General features: G+C 49.3%; 1 protein-coding gene across 1 annotated transcript in view; it reads left to right on the top strand.

The window, feature by feature from the left end:
* The first annotated feature begins 2,888 nt into the window (after positions 1 to 2,888).
* LOC123017603 (3-galactosyl-N-acetylglucosaminide 4-alpha-L-fucosyltransferase FUT3-like) overlaps positions 2,889 to 17,450 on the top strand; it is a 40,126-nt gene continuing 25,564 nt past the window's right edge. Inside the window, exons 1-2 of the mRNA XM_044419062.1 lie at positions 2,889 to 3,102; positions 9,660 to 9,770. Of these exons, the coding sequence (XP_044274997.1) occupies positions 2,889 to 3,102; positions 9,660 to 9,770 (325 nt within the window). The remainder of the gene's footprint in view (positions 3,103 to 9,659; positions 9,771 to 17,450) is intronic.

The raw sequence follows: 17,450 nt of genomic DNA, 5'->3' as shown, positions 1-17,450 counted from the left end.
TCTGAAAAACACCCTCAGCCTCCTCTCAGTCCTTCTAGACCTTGGGCCCTGCTTTCGCACAGCATCTCTTGCTGCTGCTGCTGCTGCTGCTGCTGCTGCTGCTGCTGCTGCTGCTGCTGCTTCAGATCAACACATGTTAGGTCAAACTTATTTTAGTCTAAGAAAGAAAACTGTCCCGTCCATTCGTGGTGCTCCCCCAGTTTCCCTACTGTCAGGGGAGAGGAATTCTTCTCAGCCCCAGAAAGCAGCTTTCAGGGGTCGCATGCCACTGGTGGCTGGGGCCGACCACAAAGAGGGCTGCACCAAGGTCAAAAAGGTGGGACAAAAATAGACACCCCCCCCCCCGCAGCCTCTTGCAGCTTCAGGCTCTTCCTGGCAATCCCACAGTCTTCAGAGAAATATCCTGACCTTTCACTTCACTTCCCCCATGCATTTTTTCCCTTCCAACCCCTTTCCAGGTGCCACCCTATCCATCTTCCTGCAGAAGAAAGCCTGGCCCCCGACACTCAGTGCTAGACGGGCCTCATCTCAAGCCCTGTGTCCAGTTCTGAGCACTGAAGTTTTAAAGATGCAGAAGAGCTGAAAGGGGTCCAGAGGAGGGCAGCAAGGGTGATCCAGGGCCTGGAGGCAAAAGCCCCATGAGAAGAGATTGAGTGGGCATGTTTGGCCTCAGGAAGATGGGAGATAGGACAGCACTCCCAAGTACCTGAAAGGCTGTCCCAAAGAGGAAGGCCAGGCTCTCTTCCTGGTCATTCCAGAGGGCAGGACATGGAACAGCAGGCTCAAGTTTAAAGAAACCAGATTTCCTAGACACCAGGAAGAATTTCCTGACTGTCAGAGCAGTACAACCATGAAACCGATTACCTGGAAATCATGGGCTCTCCCTCACTGCAAACACTGAAAAAGCATCTGGACAGCCACCTGAGTTCCCACTCAGGTACAGCTTGTGTCCTTGCTAGAGCAGGGGTTGGCCCTGATGGCCTTCTGGCCCCTTCCAACTCAACTATGCCATGATTCTATGATCCTAATTAGGAAGGGTTTCTTCCCCCCCTGGTGTCAGAGGCATTATACTGGGGAATATGGGCGGGAAGGTGCAACTGCATGCCTATCACACAGCGGGGGGCCACGTGTGAATAGAATACTGGACCAGATGGACCGGGGGCTGAGCCTGCAGCGGGGTTCATGTCCCCAGACCAAGCCAGTGCAATGTGCATTAAGTTCCCATGAAATTGAGATGACTGAGGTTTGGAAGGTGCATCCGTGGTCGGAGCTGGTCCCCTTGGGCCGTTTCCTTCCCCTGCGGCCCAGCCCACTTTCCTTCCTTGTGAAACATTTCACTCGGGCCAGGACTGACCCCCATGGAAAGCCGGAGCCATTTTCTGTGCACTTCCCATGAAAGACATTGCTCAGATGAGGAAATGTGGGAGGACCAACCCTGTGGGCCTCTGCTGTGGGGCAGCGTGTGGACAGCTTCCAGAAAGCTCTGTGGACAAGAGGAGTTCCGTGGAGGGGAGGGAGGGGCACGAGGAAGAGGAAACCCACATGCATCCGTTGCTACAGCAACACTGCAAGCAAAAACTCCCGAGCATCACTCAAAGGAAACCAGATCTCCAACGGATGGTGGAGGAGAGAATTTCTCACAGGGAAAAGGGCGGAATAAAATGGGGCAGCAGGATGGGGTGGGCCAGTCCCTCAGCCTCCATTTCCCTGTTCTTTTTAGCACCTGGTGCAAACCCCACTCCTCCTGTGCGTTCCACGTCTCTGTGCGTGTGCGTTTGCAAAAGACCTTGAAATCCTCTATTTCTTTCCTTCTTTCTCTTTTTTTGGACCTCCACATGGAAATTTATATGCACCATTTGCCTGAATGTGTGCATTTTAGATATGCATTTTTGCCTGACATCTGCCATTTTTTTGCAAGCTGTTTTCTTAACAACATTTCAGGAGCATCATTTTCTTTTAATCTATGGACTTCCACTGTGCACATTCCCTTAATCTGCAGATTTTTTGGACATATGTTTGTACTGGAGAATACCACCAAAGGGCAGATTTTGAAGGGTAGCTGAGTTTCAGGCCACACATTGGAAGGAAGCAATGGCATTAGGACAGTTGGACTGATGCATGAACCAAATTAATATTTCCCTATTGCCACTCTGGGCTAGGGTACAACTCAGTAACAGCGCTCATGGTAAACTACACTCAAGGGTTCAGGATAGATTGGGTGGGGTTAATAAGGAACCACAAGTTTTGATGTGAAACATGAGTTGCTGCATTTGTCATATCCGGCTTCGCTAACAACCCATGGTCATTGTTGGGTACTTGATTTGGCTCATTCACCGTGACTTACTATCTTAGAGAACACAATAGCCCCTGTTAAGGAAGCAAAGATCAGGCCACAATTCAGCTGTCTCCTGCTCACCAGTTTTCTTTCCCATGCTCTGTCCTAGCTAGGAAGCAGGCCAAACCAAGATCCAGTGCATGAACTCTCGGGAATGCTCGTGGCTTCCTTGTGCAAAGGACGTAATGCTTTGCTCCAAGTCGCCCTTGCAGACACTCACTCAAGCTGGGCTTGGGGCTGACAGACAGTGGGGAAGAATAGGGGCAGCCAAGCTGACGGTTTACCATCCCAAACTGGATACCTCACATGTTACTAACCAGTGTCTCAACAGCAGTCCACACTCTGCCTTGAGCATAACAGAACACTCATAACCCACAGCGGAAGGTTCTGTGTGTGTACAGGAGAAAAGTGTGCAGAACCATAGCATTTGGAAGGAACACATGCAAAGGGCCACGTTTTTTGTTTAAATAATTATTTAAATGTTGTGTGCATGTCTGTGCAGTTTTTATTAAAATTGCATATTATTGCAGAAATAGGAGGGACTGATTGAAGGATGCACCCCTGGAAATTGACGCAGGAAAGGAATGGCAGTGTCCAGGAGATGGACGACTTCCTCCACTCCCAGTTTGCCGCCAACTGCCAGGAGCTGTGGCTGAGGATCCCTGCTCCGATCTACTCCAAGCCTCTGGAAAAGGCAGCCAGTTCCCTCCCACAGCCAGCCAGCCAACCACACAGTGCTAGCAGTTCTCCATCAACACAGATTTCAGGTGCCGGAGAGCTTGGTTGTCTCCAGCAAGGTGCAAGCCTGCAAAATCTGAGCTTGCCCCAAGTTCCCCAGATTCTATCGCAGACCTTGCTGCAGCTCAGGTCCCTGTCGACGTGTGAGCTTGGGGTTTGTGTTCTTGCACACGCCTCCCTCCTTTGTGTGCAGCACACGCATTCTTTTCTCGCGGGCTGCAGGGCACTGCTGAGGATTCTGCCAGGTGCACGCGTGCTGTGGTGTGCAATTTGGGAGGGGGGCAGTCTGCAGATCACATGGCCAGCTAGGAAATATATGGACTTCATCCAGAAGATTCAAACTGGGCAAAATTCTCACCAAAATTGTCCTGAATCACATTTCTCACACAACCCTCATCAGATGCTCCATAGGCCTGGCAACAAAATGACACTTGGGCACAGCCCTGGGCCACTGATGGCACCAAAGGGGGCTCCAGGGGCCTCCCATGGCAAAATCCAATGATTGTCCAGGGCCAGGAAACGTGGCAGAAACTGACCCCCATTTATTTCCCCCACCTCGTACCCCCATGAGGCCTGGGAAGATGAGGTGGAGCCCCAGAAAACTCCCATCTGACACGCTGCATCCGCTGCTCTTCGCGCCCATGTGAAGACGTGAGAGGCTCGCCTCAAAGCATCGCATTACAAGCTGCATACTGTGAATTTATACACAATCTCTCCAGTTACTCAGGATTTTGTGGGGCGGCCGACCCGAGAAGGGGGTGTTAATAAACATCACGCTCCTGGCAGAAAGCTCTCTCCCCCGCGTCAGCTCTCCAGCTCGTAAATCTAGAGGGTTGCCGTCCACTTTAAGGAAGGGGCTCCATTTAATTGCTTCTTCCTTGCAAGCTGGAAACAAAATACCCTCAACTGGAGGGAGTGGGGAGGGAAGGGGGATGTTAAAAAATTTGGGAACAAAACTGGTAATATACCCCCAGGGACCACTGCCTCGAGTCCAGAGCGATGGACCCCTATTTCCTCCCGCTCCCATTCCCCATCACCACAGGGGACCAATAAATAATGCAAAACACATGACAATCCCCCCCCCCCCCCCCCCCCCCCCCCCCCCCCGGGACCAAAAAAAAAAGCAAAAAACATTACAAACCCCCCCCCCCCGCCCCACACATACACACAAATCTGGATATAATTACAGACTTAGAATCTGCAGCTTTACAGCCTGTTTCTCAGGGCTGTCCCACCAAACAGACGGCAATTTTTGCAAGACACCCCCTTGGATTCTCTCTTCCCTCTCAAATCCATTGCGTCAGGCTGTGATCCAAGAGCAGCCGTTTGCCAGCAGATCGCTGCATTTTGTTGTATCCCACAGATTAATTTCTGATTCAGCCTACAAGCATTGGCAGAGGAGTTAAAAAGAAGTTCGAAGGGAGGGGATTTTTTTCCCTTTGTGCACATGTAATGTTTTTAATAACCACCTCAGCAACTTCACTCTACCTGGGAAAGGGTCAGACTGTGTTTGGAAGACCCAAAAAACCCTTTGTTGGCCATTCCAACACTCTTTGAGTATGGTCCAATGAGCTTTCCTCAGTTTTGCCCATTCCTGTTCCCTGTTTTCTTTTTTCCATTTTTGTGCTCCTGAAACAACTTTCTGGCACCAGCCCAGGTAGCTGGCAAAAAGATTGGCTCTATTTATCCATCTATCATCAATCTACCTATCTCTGAGACTTGAATCCAACCCTTAAAAATGCTGGAAGCACCTGAGAGTGAAATGGCCCCGCTGTCTATCCAGCCCAGCATTCTTTTCCCACAGTAGCTCAACCAGAGATGCCCAAAAGTCAGATGCAAGTGCACCACTCCCCTCATGCCCATGTTCCCCAGCAGTTGGCATACTTTGGGTGCATGGCTGCCTGTCCTGGAGGAAGCACGCAGCCATCAGCAATAGTAGCCTTTGCTAGATGCCTTCTCCTCCATGCATTTGTCCCGTCCCCTTTTAAAGATCCAAGATGCAGATCAACTGGAAAAGGTTCAGAGGGGGGCAACAAAGATGATCCACGGTCTGGAAACAAGGCCCTGTTGAGGAAAGACTGAAGAACTGGCCATGTTTAGCCTAGATAAGAGAAGATTTCAGAGGGAGGAGGCCTGGAATCAAGTTCTGGGAAGCCAAATGCCAGCGGACATGAGGCAAACCTTCTGGACCATTCAGCAATGCAACGATGGGCCCAGTGATCTCAAAGGCCACGGACTGTCCCTCCCGCGCAGGGTGTGAGACGCAGCTGGGCTTCGGGGGCATTTCCATGAGTGTTTCTCCCAATACACGCATTTCAGTGTGCAACGTTGCCCGTCATCTGTGTTCTAGCAAGCCCTTGCCACCAACAGAATGCATTTTTGTGCATTGTTTTCTCAAATACCCAAGGATTTATGCACACCATTCCTCTGTGTGAACACTTTGAGAACATCATCCATGACTCTAACATCAGCACTGGCTCCAACATTTGGAACGCTCTTGCAAAGATGCTCTCCACAGGTCCCTTTGCTCAGCAAGTGCACCTTCTCACCACGAGGGTCACCAGCTGCTCTTCCTCCTCCTCCTCTTCCTCGTTGTGGCTACTGCTTGCTCGCTTGGTCAGCAGAGGGCCAAGGAGCAAGGGCTCCATCACACGTCCTGTTCACCTCCTGACCTCCATGGTTGCTGGGGGAGAAGAGCAGGCAAAAAACGGGCCACACTGCCAAAGCTGAGAAGTGACCCCAAAAGAGGAGGGTCTCTAGAAGGTGCCCAACCATGTTGACATCTGACATGCCCAGGTTTTGCAGTTGGCTCTGCCACAGATCCAGAGCCTTTGGGCTCACTTCCTGCCTGGAAGGCCAGTGTGAACAGATTTCCTCCGTAAGAGGACCCAGCACTGGATTCCAGGCACGCAGAGCCCACAGTCTGTGGATCACATGAGCTTCGCTGCCTCATCAGAGGACATGAAAACACCTCGCCTTTCTCTTTTCTTCAACCTGGCAGCATCCCTTCCCAGCGCTTGGAAGGGATTCTGTTATTTATGGCACAGTGTTTTTGTCTGGGGATCTTTTTTCCATGCCCCAGTGCCAATCAAAATGAATTTTTCAAACTTCTCTAGCCTCTTCTATGGTTTGTCACAGTAGAAGGGGGCCAAAGGCTGAGCGGAAATGAGCCTGCTTCCTTGTCGCTCGAGTTTTGAAGCTGAAATGGGAGTTATGGTCAGGTCAGCCTGGTGGCCACCACGGTGAGCTGCTGCAAGGACCATCCCTCTTCCCGAGTGTTTCTGGAGCAGGTGGCCCTTCGACTGGCACTAAATCTACTTGACAATGTAATTAATAATGGCAATGGAGGCCTCACATCTGTGACATTGCTCACGGCTGCAGGGAAATGTCCCCTGAGGATTCTGCCGTGAAAGATGCGGTCGGGATGACGTATCGCCCAGCAGGCCCCACTCGTGTTAGGGCTCATCCCCCGTCGTTTCCAGTTCCCCCACCAGGGAAACAGCCCCAGCCCCCCGGCGCCAGTGGTGCTGCGTCACAAAACAGCTGCCGGGCATGCTCAACGGGCTGGGCTGGGGGCGGGGGCGGGCATTCAGCGCCTCCTTTTTTCCTCTGGGGTTTCTTGCTGTCTGGTGGGGTTTCCCACACAGCCTGATGTTCCCATGCCATGGGAGGGGGATACTCCTTGCTCCATGGTAGGGAGCTCAAAGGGGGAGCTGTTTACAGGAACTCTCAATCTGGAGGGAAGGGCCGTGGATTTCATGGGGGTCTCCAGGTGGACGGGTGTGTGGGGAAAGGCTGGCTAGAAAATGGTGCTTGCACTTAATCAGCAGTTAATGGCATTTCAGAAATGTTATAGATCCTCTGAACCATCTGGTTCCCCTATTAATGCCACACTGGGATAACGACGCAGCATCATTAAAGGACACTTGGGTCATTGACAGGGTTAAGGTGGGTGCCGACACAATGCCCCAAAATGATGCTGCATCAGGGCTGGCAGAGCACGGGGGGGCCTGAGACAGGAAGCACTCAGGGGCTGCTAGTGCTTATGGCCAGGTTCTGCCTCTAGCCAGTTCAGCAGCAGCATGGCTAGGTACCCCCGTGGCTGGGGAACATGGGCAGGAGGGTGCCCTTGCACACCTCTCCTGCTTTTGGTTTTTCTGTGGGCAGGCGAGATCTAGGATGTGGGACTGGATGGACCTCCCCGCCCCGCCCCGCCCCGCCCCACCCCGGTGTTCTGGTGTTCTTATATGCCCTGCAGTTCTCACACAAAATGCATGTCCGCTGCTGAACCTATCGCCTCTGGTGCAAGGAGGGCAATTGCTTCCACAGTAAAGAAATAAAAAATCAATCCATCAGTGCACCCAGAGAGTTAGCAAGCCAGGCGAAATACTCTTGCTAGTCCCACCGGCAACCCACTTGAGGGTTTACCTCCTCAAGACACTGGAGGACTGGGGAGAATAGGCCAGAAGAGCAGGGAAAAGGTTAGGAACTTGGAAGCGGCCACATATTGAGTTGTCCAGTTGAGTTGTCATTGTCTGATTTTGCCAGCACTGACTGGCAGCAATAACTCTTCAGAATTTCAGGCTGCTAAGATTCTTCTCCAGCCCCCACTGGAAATGCTGCAGATCAAACTGGAAACTTCTGTGTGCGAAGCGACAGTCCTGCCCTGAGCTGTGGCCCTTGCCCTAAAAATCAAAGCAAGCTTCTCGTCCTCATGGTTCTGAACACAAAATGGGGGATCAGACCCTGGCCCACACTTAATCAGGGTTGTCTTTTACCAGAGGGAGGGAATGTGTGGTCCTACAGTTCTTACTGCCCCTCAAGCTGAGCAGAATTGCAGCCCAGCAACATTCGGGGGCTGCCCAGTTCCCCAAGCCCAGGCAATAGGGAGAGCAGCAAAGGCTCCTGGGTTTCAAGCAGGGCTCTTTCATTGCAACCCCTCCTGCAGAAGCCAAAGGGCCGAGCCAGGGCCTTCTGCGTGTCCCTCAGCTCCCTCTTTGCCCGGGTATAGAATGGGGTGCTGTGAGAATTAAGTTGGTCACAGAGTGGGGAGTGCAAAAGCCAGTCCACGTGTCCCAGCCCTGACAGCCCACTCCCAAGACCTCCACGAGGTTGCTCTGCCAGGACTTCTCCTTCCCAGCCTGCTTCTCTGCAGATGGCATGGGACTACAACTCCCAGCAACCCCAGCCATCAGGGGCCACTCCCTTCCAGCACAGCTGGTTTTCAAAGCCCCACATAATAACAATAAACAGTCAGGGATGTATGCAGAGTCTGCTTTGTGTGCAAAATCCGTCAGTTCCCTGGTCCCGGTTTCCCAGATGCCGCTCCACTTTGCAGCAGCCCCGAGTCCCAGGCCCCTGGCAGGTGCGCCCAGGAACCAAGCTCCATGAGCCATGCAAGTAGCACCGTTCTTCTGCTCCTGCCACGGCCACCGGCAGTAGCAAGTAGTGAAGGAGTTTGGCCCCCGGGACCAGCAGCTGGTGCGCCCACTCATGGCCCCCTCTTCCGCGTCCTGCAGCCACTCCGGGCGTGGAGGGTTGCCAGTTGTGCTGCCACGGACTTCCTCTTGACACCGTCTGCTTTGCAGGACCGGGCAAGTGCAAAAGGAAGCCTGCGGATGCTGGAGGGACAGATTCCGAAAAGGTTCATTCCAGCAATAATAATAATGCCCTTCCCTTGGAATGTCTGATCGCTCTGGTTTGTTCCTTACATTTCTGTCCTGGCCAAGCAGGATAGAAAAGTAAGAATTTCTCTGGGTGGTTCACAAAATAAAACTTAAAACTGTGCAATATTCAAAAGAAAAAGAAGAGAAGAATCAAGCAGAATAAAGAAAAGTAAAAACCCACTGGCAGTGTGTGACCTGATAAGCAGGAACACCCTTGAAAGACCAATGCGGCGTTCCTGAAAGGTCGCCCACCTTCCCATTCATACATAAAATATTGCAATGGAAGAGAGAAGAGCTACTCTGTTTCCAGCTGAGGCTGGAGCGAGTGTATAAAACTTTGCAATGGAAAAGCTGCTTCATTCTTTCGCTATGTCTCCATAATTTACAGGGGGCTGCTGGATCCTCACTTGGCCTCCCAGCCAGATGTCTTCATTTCTTCACTTCTGGGTCATTGCGAAAATCAAATACTGCAGGACAGAGGGAAGATCAAGACATCAAAGGTGGGAGTGTGCTTAAACTCAGGTTTGGATCATTTATGTATGTATTTATTTATATTTCAAAAGGCACTCCATCAATCACAGGGCCACAATCAAGTCCTGGTCCTTGTTGGCAGAAAAGATTGCGCATTGCATGCCCAGGTAGCTAGTTCTTGTCTCCTCCAAACACTTGGCCATCAAAAAGGAGCTGAGATCTACAATTAAGCATCCTTAATAGGATGGAGAAAAGGGGCTTGAAAGTTAGGCAGTGCATTCCTTAACTCGTCTTTGCTGCTTATGAAAATTTAAGTTCCGTTTGTCCTGGACTTGCCCCGCAGACTCAGCAGACGCAGCTTCCACCCTGGCCCCCCAGCAGGGCTCACCGTCTGGCAGGATCCTTTTGGTGAGCGTCCTCGGACCGGCTGCTCCTCTTTCCCACTGCAGCACTGGTGTTCCACTGCCTCTCGCTCTGGACTGGGCAACGGGGGCAGGAGATGCTGCAGCCAACTGGCCCGCTGAGGAGGAGCGGGGGCTTCCCGGCAGACAGAGACGGAGGTGAGGGAAGGCTCGCTGAGAGAGGAAGCCAGGGCATGTTTTGTTCCAAGCGCCACGCGGGGCACCTTACCCATGGCCTGGCACTGTCCCTGGGCTCCCGAGAAACCCCTCCTCCCAGGCTAGTGTGTGTGCAAGTGTGTATCGGAGTGGACAGGCCCAAGGGGCAGGAGCTCTCACACTGTGGCTGCAGCACTGGCAGCACATAGGCCAGAAGTACAGACAACCCCATCCTCACCTCTGCTAAGGAAGAGAGACACAGAAGAGGCTGTTCCTCCCCACTCGCCCCAAAAGAATTAACTGTTTCTCTCCCATAAAAGGCAGCCTAAAAAAGGAAGGTGGGGGGATGGGGGACTGAAAAGTCTCCCGCAGGCAGAAGGCATTTCCGTTGTCCTCCTGCATGTCCAGTTTCAGGAGGGACCTCTAACGAGCTCTCAGACTGCAAAATATTCTGAGGTTTCTTCTCCGTGCTGCTCCCGCACCCACAGCATCCAGCGCCGGCCCTGAAAATGCTCGTTCATGGCAATTCGAACCTTTTCTCATAAATCGACTTGCATGACAACAGTCTGTTCTCTCCAAGTGAACCATGGATTGTCCCTGAAGACCCCACAGTTTGGAACCTAAATCCAGGCTGTGGACGAATGAACAAAGCGGCAGGAAAGCAGCATGAAAACGCTCATTTTGTGCTTAGCATTATTATTATTATTATTATTATTATTATTATTATTATTATTATAACATTTCTATGCCACCCCTTGCCGAAGCCTCAGGCTGGCTTACAACACAATAAGATACATTGAAATACAATAGAACATAATAAATTACCACTAAATACAAAAATACAAAAAATACACTGAGATACAATAATATAAAATTAAAATTAACAGTATAAAATAAGTAAATAAAGAATATAGGAGGAGGAAAGAGAAGGAAGAGGAAGTTGCCCTGGCCAGATCATATGTTTTAACAATTAAAATGATGTTTAAATAAAAAGGTCTTTACCTGGCGCCGAAAAACCAGTAACGACGGTGCCAGGCGGACCTCTTTGGGGAGTGAATTCCATAGGTTGGGCGCCACCGCAGAGAAAGCCCTCCTCCGAGTACTTACTCTCCTAATTTCTTTCATGGAGGGTTCCCCGAGAAGGGACTCTCCCGCAGATCTCAAGGGGTGGTCAGGCATACCTGCCTTTCCAAGCTGCATAATTTACCTTCCTGACCTATCACCATTTTGGAGCTCAAGGTAGATGAATGCACAGGTGTGAATCTATATCAATGACCCAATCAATTCTTAATATCAGATCATTCTAAGACACTTATCAGAAAGACACCTTTAAAAAGAAAATGAACCAACACAAAGAGCTCATCCAACTTTAGTCTGCTGTAAACAAGGTATATCAGCACCCAAACACTAGAAAAGAATGTACTCACACATTTGTGCTCTGTTTCTCATTTTCCCAACCTTATATTAAACATGAACTTTGTGGATTTTTCCAGTCTTTGGTGGTTTTATACGGGATGTGGAAATGTAAATAAAAACAAAACAATAGTTTGACATGAAAATTTGTACACACTTCTGTGCACATGAATTTGTGCACAAAATTTAACCTAAAGTATTCATTTTTCCACCAGGGAATTTTTCTTAAATAAATAACATTTGCATGTCATTTTCATTGAAATGTTATTTTTATGTGCATTTTCCCTCATGGGCTAAAACATGCAAATATGCATCTTGGGAATCTCTGAGTGCTTTGGGTGAGGAGAGATTTGCATGTGCCAGGAGTACGAAATTGTGTAACCATGAATATTTGTGAATGCACTATGAACACTTTTGTGCAAAACCAGCAAGTGGACGATAGAGAAGAAGCTCTTGGAAATCTGTTTTCAGCTAACTTTAAATATTTTAATTCTGTAGGTTTCTCCCCCTCCCTCCACTCTTAATTTTTATTGTTCCCCATTCAGAAATGTGATCAGATATAGCACATATAGAAACATGATCAATAGTAAATATGTTTTCAGTTGATGTGAACAAAGCTTAAAAAACCCTCCTGTTGACGGTTTTTGGTTTTAATCTATTTTGCCCTCAGAGCCAGTAAACCAAAACCTGCTCTGCTTGAGGAGGACGTGGCATCCAGTAAAAGGTGCACTAACCAATTATCACACTGGGTGTCATGTTTTATTAGCATGGAAAATTGGGCAGGCTGGTCCATGGCAGAATTTAACATGCACGAGAATAGTCTGTTTTTGTCTTTTCCAGCAAGCTCCTCCAAAATTACCCTCAGAGCCAAGAGTGGAGGCAGCCCAGAAGATAACGAGCAGGATGATTCAAACCCAGTAAAAGCTCAAACACCAGTCCCGGGAAACCACAATTACTGCAGGAAGACAACACACACGAGCTGAATTGCAGGCTGCTCCCACCAGCGGTGCAGGCATACAAGGGTCCTGTTTCCATTCATTTCAGATCAGAGCTGGACCCTTTTGCTATGCCAAGTACCAGCTCACTCCAGAGCTCTTCTATGTGGGTGGAACCGTCTTGACCGCTTCAGGACCAGTGGATCCTGCAAAGATCTGCAGGGTGGGGGCGGATGAGCATTGCCCTGCCACCCGGTTCGCCACCTCCTCTCAACCTTCCCCCTCCCCCTCCAGGAATTTGCCAACCCCCCCTTTAAGGCCGTCCTTCAGCAACCCCATAAATGAAATATGAATCTGAGCACTGCAGCTCATGATGTATCAAATGGACAGATTGCATGGGCACTTCAGGATCTGCAGACTCTGTAAAATTCCTTCTCAGCACTTCATGGCTCATTATCCACGTGTGGAAATATTCATTTTGGGAATCTTTTGCATATTTTGGATGGAATTGGATATTGCACAATCACATTTGCACAAATTTGCATTCACAAAAATTTGCACTCCTGCAATGCCCAAGTCCCTCCAAAATATGCAAAAGATTCCCAAAATGAATATTTCCACACATTAGCCTATGGGAGAAATTAACAGTGGGTCAGTGCTTCATTTTTCTACAACCAAATCTGAGTAAAATTCCAGATTTTTAAAAGAAGTCCTAGCAATAACATTTTGTTCCCCATTTAGGGTGGCCTGGTCTGAAATTAAGACCTGCTAGCCTTATGAAGGGGATTTATAAGGGGATGCAGGCGCAGTGGTTTAAACTGCTGTGCTGGTTGATTGAAAGGTTACCAGTTTGAATCTGCACAACGGAGTGAGTCCCAGTTGCTCCGTCCCAGCTCCTGCCAACCTTGCAGTTTGAAAGCATGCAAATGCAGGTAGATGAAAAGGTGCCACGTCGGTGGGCAGGTAACAGCGTTCCGTGCACCTCGGTGTTCAGTCATGCGGCCACACGACCACGGAGACCGCCTACGGACAAACGCTGGCTCCCTCGGCCAGGAAACGGAGGTGAGCACCGCCCCCGAGAGTCAGGCATGACTGGACTTAACATCCAGGGGAAACCTTTACCTTTACCTTTAGCCTTATGAAGGACCTTCTTCTGGTGGAAATGGACATTGCTAGGCTCATTGATCAGTGGGGATCCATGGAACTGCCTAGAATTCCAGTGGCTGATGGGCCAAGAGAAGGAATCCAGGTGCTTCACCAGCTCTCCTGAAGAGGCTGCTGGGTCAGCCACCTTTTGGCGATGCCATAATTAGCAGATCTTCCACCTTGGGGCCCAGCTGGGCCACATGGGTCTTAGATCTTTGGGCACTCTTGCTTTGAACTCCCTCCTGACCTGATGAATCTAATCCTCCAGGTGCTTCAACCACAGACAAGCTTCCCACAAAGAAAGGGTTCCGGATTCCCCACATTGGGCTGATGGGAAAACTGTTGGTTGCAATCCAAAGTACATCTTCCTGCCCAGCTTGTGTTCTTGCCCCTCCAATGATTTGTCCCCCAGCCCCTAACACCTTCGAACTTTCCACCTCAGAAGCAGCAGGAAAACCTTATCCCTTCTGTTATGGCTTTTTCCAGTTGCCAGTGAGGAATGCTGATTTGTACTCCACGTGGGGCCCTCCCTGGCATCCCTGGCCATTTCTTGGTCTGGCTCAGCTCCAAGGGTGGTGAGACTGGAATCCAGTGCGTTCCCGCAGCTTCCGGGGACATGCAATCATGGTCATGAAACTGCTGCGTTTATGTGAGGGGAAGTCTCTTTGCAAAGTGCATAGTAAACACACAGGGACTGAAGCAGTGTTGTGCCTGTTTGGGCATCCAGCTGGCTGGCTGGCCAGCCAGTAGTCAAGCCCCTTCCAGGTGATGCCATTCCATCTGCCCCTCCCCATCAGAGCCTCCATCTTTTATGTGGAGTACCTATGCTTGTTCTCTGTTGGACTCTTCATATGTTTGTCTCCGAATGTTCCTGTTCTGTAAACTGAGCATGTTGGGTGATCCTGACTTAGATGAAACAGGATTCATGCTGTGCACTGACCTGAGTCTGATCTCAGTGTAAGGAAAAGATCTGGAACAAAAGGAAACTTCAATTAGTAGAGCCAAATATTTCCAAAGCTTTTATTTTGGGGTGAAATATAATGATGGGAGTGTTTAGATGTCTTTCCCCCATAAGCACACACACACACAGGAACAGCAACAACAAATCCATGCTTGGATCACGCAAATATTATTGGAAAAAAGGCATGGCTAGCTTTGTGGCAGGACCCACGTGGCAGAATGATTCTTGATTTTATTTTAATTGACCCAATAAAAAGGGTCTGCTTGGCAGATTACAGGAAGGTTGAAGAATAAAATACCGTTCAAAAGACAGCAAGCCCTGCAGGGATGCACATACACAGCCATACATAATGTGGCTTCTAACCGACACTGCGTAGAGCTGTCTAAGGCAGTCCCTTCCTCAGGCCCAAACACCACTGCATGCTGCCCCCCCAGTGCACCATGGCTTTGCACGGCAGCGGCCGATCGCAACTTGGAAAATGCCAGTGAGGCTGATCAAACATGGATCCTGAAATGGGAGAGCCAGTGGGATTGGCGGAGGCAGTGTGCAGGGGCAGGGAGAAAGTGTACAGGGTGAGAAAAAAGTGATGAGGGATGTAGGAAAGTGTATAGAGGCAGAGGAAAGAATGTATACAGCCAGAAAAAAAGAGTATAGGGATGGGAAAAGTATATAGGGCAGGAAAGCATGAATGGGGATGGGAAAAGTATATAGGGCAGGAAAGCATGAATAGGGATGGGAAAAGTATATAGGGCAGGAAAGCATGAATAGGGATGGGAAAAGTATATAGGGCAGGAAAGCATGAATAGGGATGGGGAAAAGTATATAGGGCAGGAAAGCATGAATAGGGATGGGGAAAAGTATATAGGGCAGGAAAGCATGAATAGGGATGGGGAATGTTGTAACCCGCGGTGTTACAGATGAGACCAGAGACCGGATGGTAAAATAAAGAGGAGGTTTATTCCTGCGGCAGGGACCACATTCATAGAGGAATGTGGCCCTGAACAGAGTTGGAATGAGGTTTTTATAGCTTCACAGTGAGCTTTCGGTAAATGGGAAACAATACAATCAGTTTTTGACAAAAATCAGAACAATGGCGACAACGGGAAGTTACAAAATCACATAGCAGCAGTTAAGCAAGCGATATACAAAAGCAGATTTGGTTAGCAGTAAGTTTTATCTTTTAATTTACACCTTCTAAGCAATCTTTGTCCATTATGCTGTAGGTAAGCTCTTTCCACTTTCCGAGTGGAATTCTCTGAGGCAGTTACTAGACATTTGAATGGGCTAGAGCTTAGGAGAGCTAAGCCTATCATGCATACCCTGAGACAGTTTGATTATTCTAATGTTTGGCTGTGTCATGCCTATCTGGAGCCTAGAGGAGTCATGCCTATCCTGAATGCCCTGAGAAAGCTGACAGATATTTCTATTATGTCAGGATCCTGGGGAGTCAGGCATAACAGGGAAAAGTACAGAGTGGCAAGAAGAAACAAGAACAAGAAAAAAGTGTATGGGGTGAGAAACAGTGGGTAGGGGTGAGAGAGAAGTGTATGGGACAAGAAAAAAGGAATAGTGTAAGATGGTGTCCAGGACAGAGGAGCCATGTCCAGTATAACTAAATATATCTTTGAAATGTATCCTTTCGGCCTCAGGGAGCTTTCCCTCCCAGGCATTTTTGCAGGCAGTTCTTCATTGTGCTTAATCTTGATTTTCAAAGGTCTGCATTTCAAAAAGATTTTATGCTATGTGATAAAATCTGCTACTGTAAACAGCCCAGAGGCTTCTGCAATGTGGAACTCGCATGCGCACGGGCAGCATGTCGGCCATGTGCTTTGATGGAGCTTGTCAAAGCTCCGCTGGGTGGCACCGGAGCAGCCCTGGGACACCATCCTGTCCCAGCTACCGACCCCCTGGGCGCCGCAGGGAAGAGCAGAGCCGCCCGCGGAGTGGGTCCCAAGCGCATTCCCAAGGCTGGAGAAAGGCCGGCAGGTCCCTGCTGCAGTAGGAGGCCTTTCGACTCTGTCCAGAAATGCTGTGTGATCAGAAGGCTTTTCCACAAGCGTCGCCTGGAAATGGAGGAGGAAGATTCCAAATCCCTGCCCCGGAGAACAGATATCCCCAGCCAAGACGCAGAGCTGGTGGCCAGAGATGGTTCAGAAAAAGGATCCAACCGATTCAGAGGAATGTGGGAAGTGGCCTCCAGCCAACTGAGTCAGGTCTAGCTACTCCCTCAATGTTCGCCATTGATGGGCAGCACTCCCCCACCCCAGGTTTTAGACAGAGAAGGGTCTTTTCACAGTCATGCCTGGAGATGTTTTTGGAGATCAGACCTTCTGTATCCCAAGAAAAGGGCTGTAGCAGTAAGTTATAGTCTTTCCCTTAAAATGAAGTAAGATGCTAGTCCTCATGGTTCCAAAAAAGACCAATTTACACTGGAATTTAGGAAGCACATTCAGATGTGTCCATCTAATCTGAAGGGTGATGGCTTCCTGGCATTTCAGCAGAGAAGGTCTTTCTCAGCCCCCCACCTCCCACCCCAAAGAGGTCTGGATTAGGGTTAGGGCTAGGTTTGAACTTTGCACATGTGGACTGAAAAACAAGTTCTCCACCACCTGGGTTCCAGGTTCCTCCTTGTTGGAAATGGAGCGATCCATCAATGGTTAATAAGGATGTCACACCAAGAGAACCTCCAAATTCAGGGCAGTCTCCCTCTGAAACCCAATTGCTGAGAAGCAAACCTGAGAGGAGAGCGCAACTGCCAATCTAGTTCAGTCCTGAAGGGAGCTGGAGGGGATACCCACTGCTGCTATATGCACAAACCAATGAGATCTAGAAACTTACCAATTCAAACTAAAAAACAACAACAACACTGAGCAACTAATGCAGAATCCATTTTGCCAGTTGCCTGTTTTGGGATTAAAGAGCTTGCTCAAGCATGCAGCAAGGCTTGCCAGCCACAAGAAATAAAAATGTCAACAGTGACACGGAGGAGGGGTACTTTCCCCACAACAGCTTTTGATGTAAATTTATTAATTTCTCAGGAACAAATTAGATAGTGTTGGAGTTGTCCTAATAAAAGTTGTAAGTTTAGTATTTTGGAATATAGAAAGCACTGCCTGTTTCCCTTCACCACACCCTCCTCCTGCCTCCTCCTTCCCACAAGCTGCAGGGTTTTTTCCCATCCAGGTCCCTTCTTTGGGAAGAGGAAATGAGCTCCAGGATGTGCGAATA

Source organism: Varanus komodoensis, unplaced genomic scaffold (genome assembly GCF_004798865.1).
Source record: "Varanus komodoensis strain SLA01 unplaced genomic scaffold, ASM479886v1 scaffold99, whole genome shotgun sequence".
In the NCBI taxonomy this organism is placed as follows: Eukaryota; Metazoa; Chordata; class Lepidosauria; order Squamata; family Varanidae; genus Varanus; species Varanus komodoensis.
The sequence above is the reverse complement of the archived record's forward strand: the minus strand, read 5'-3'. Positions and strand labels throughout refer to the sequence as shown.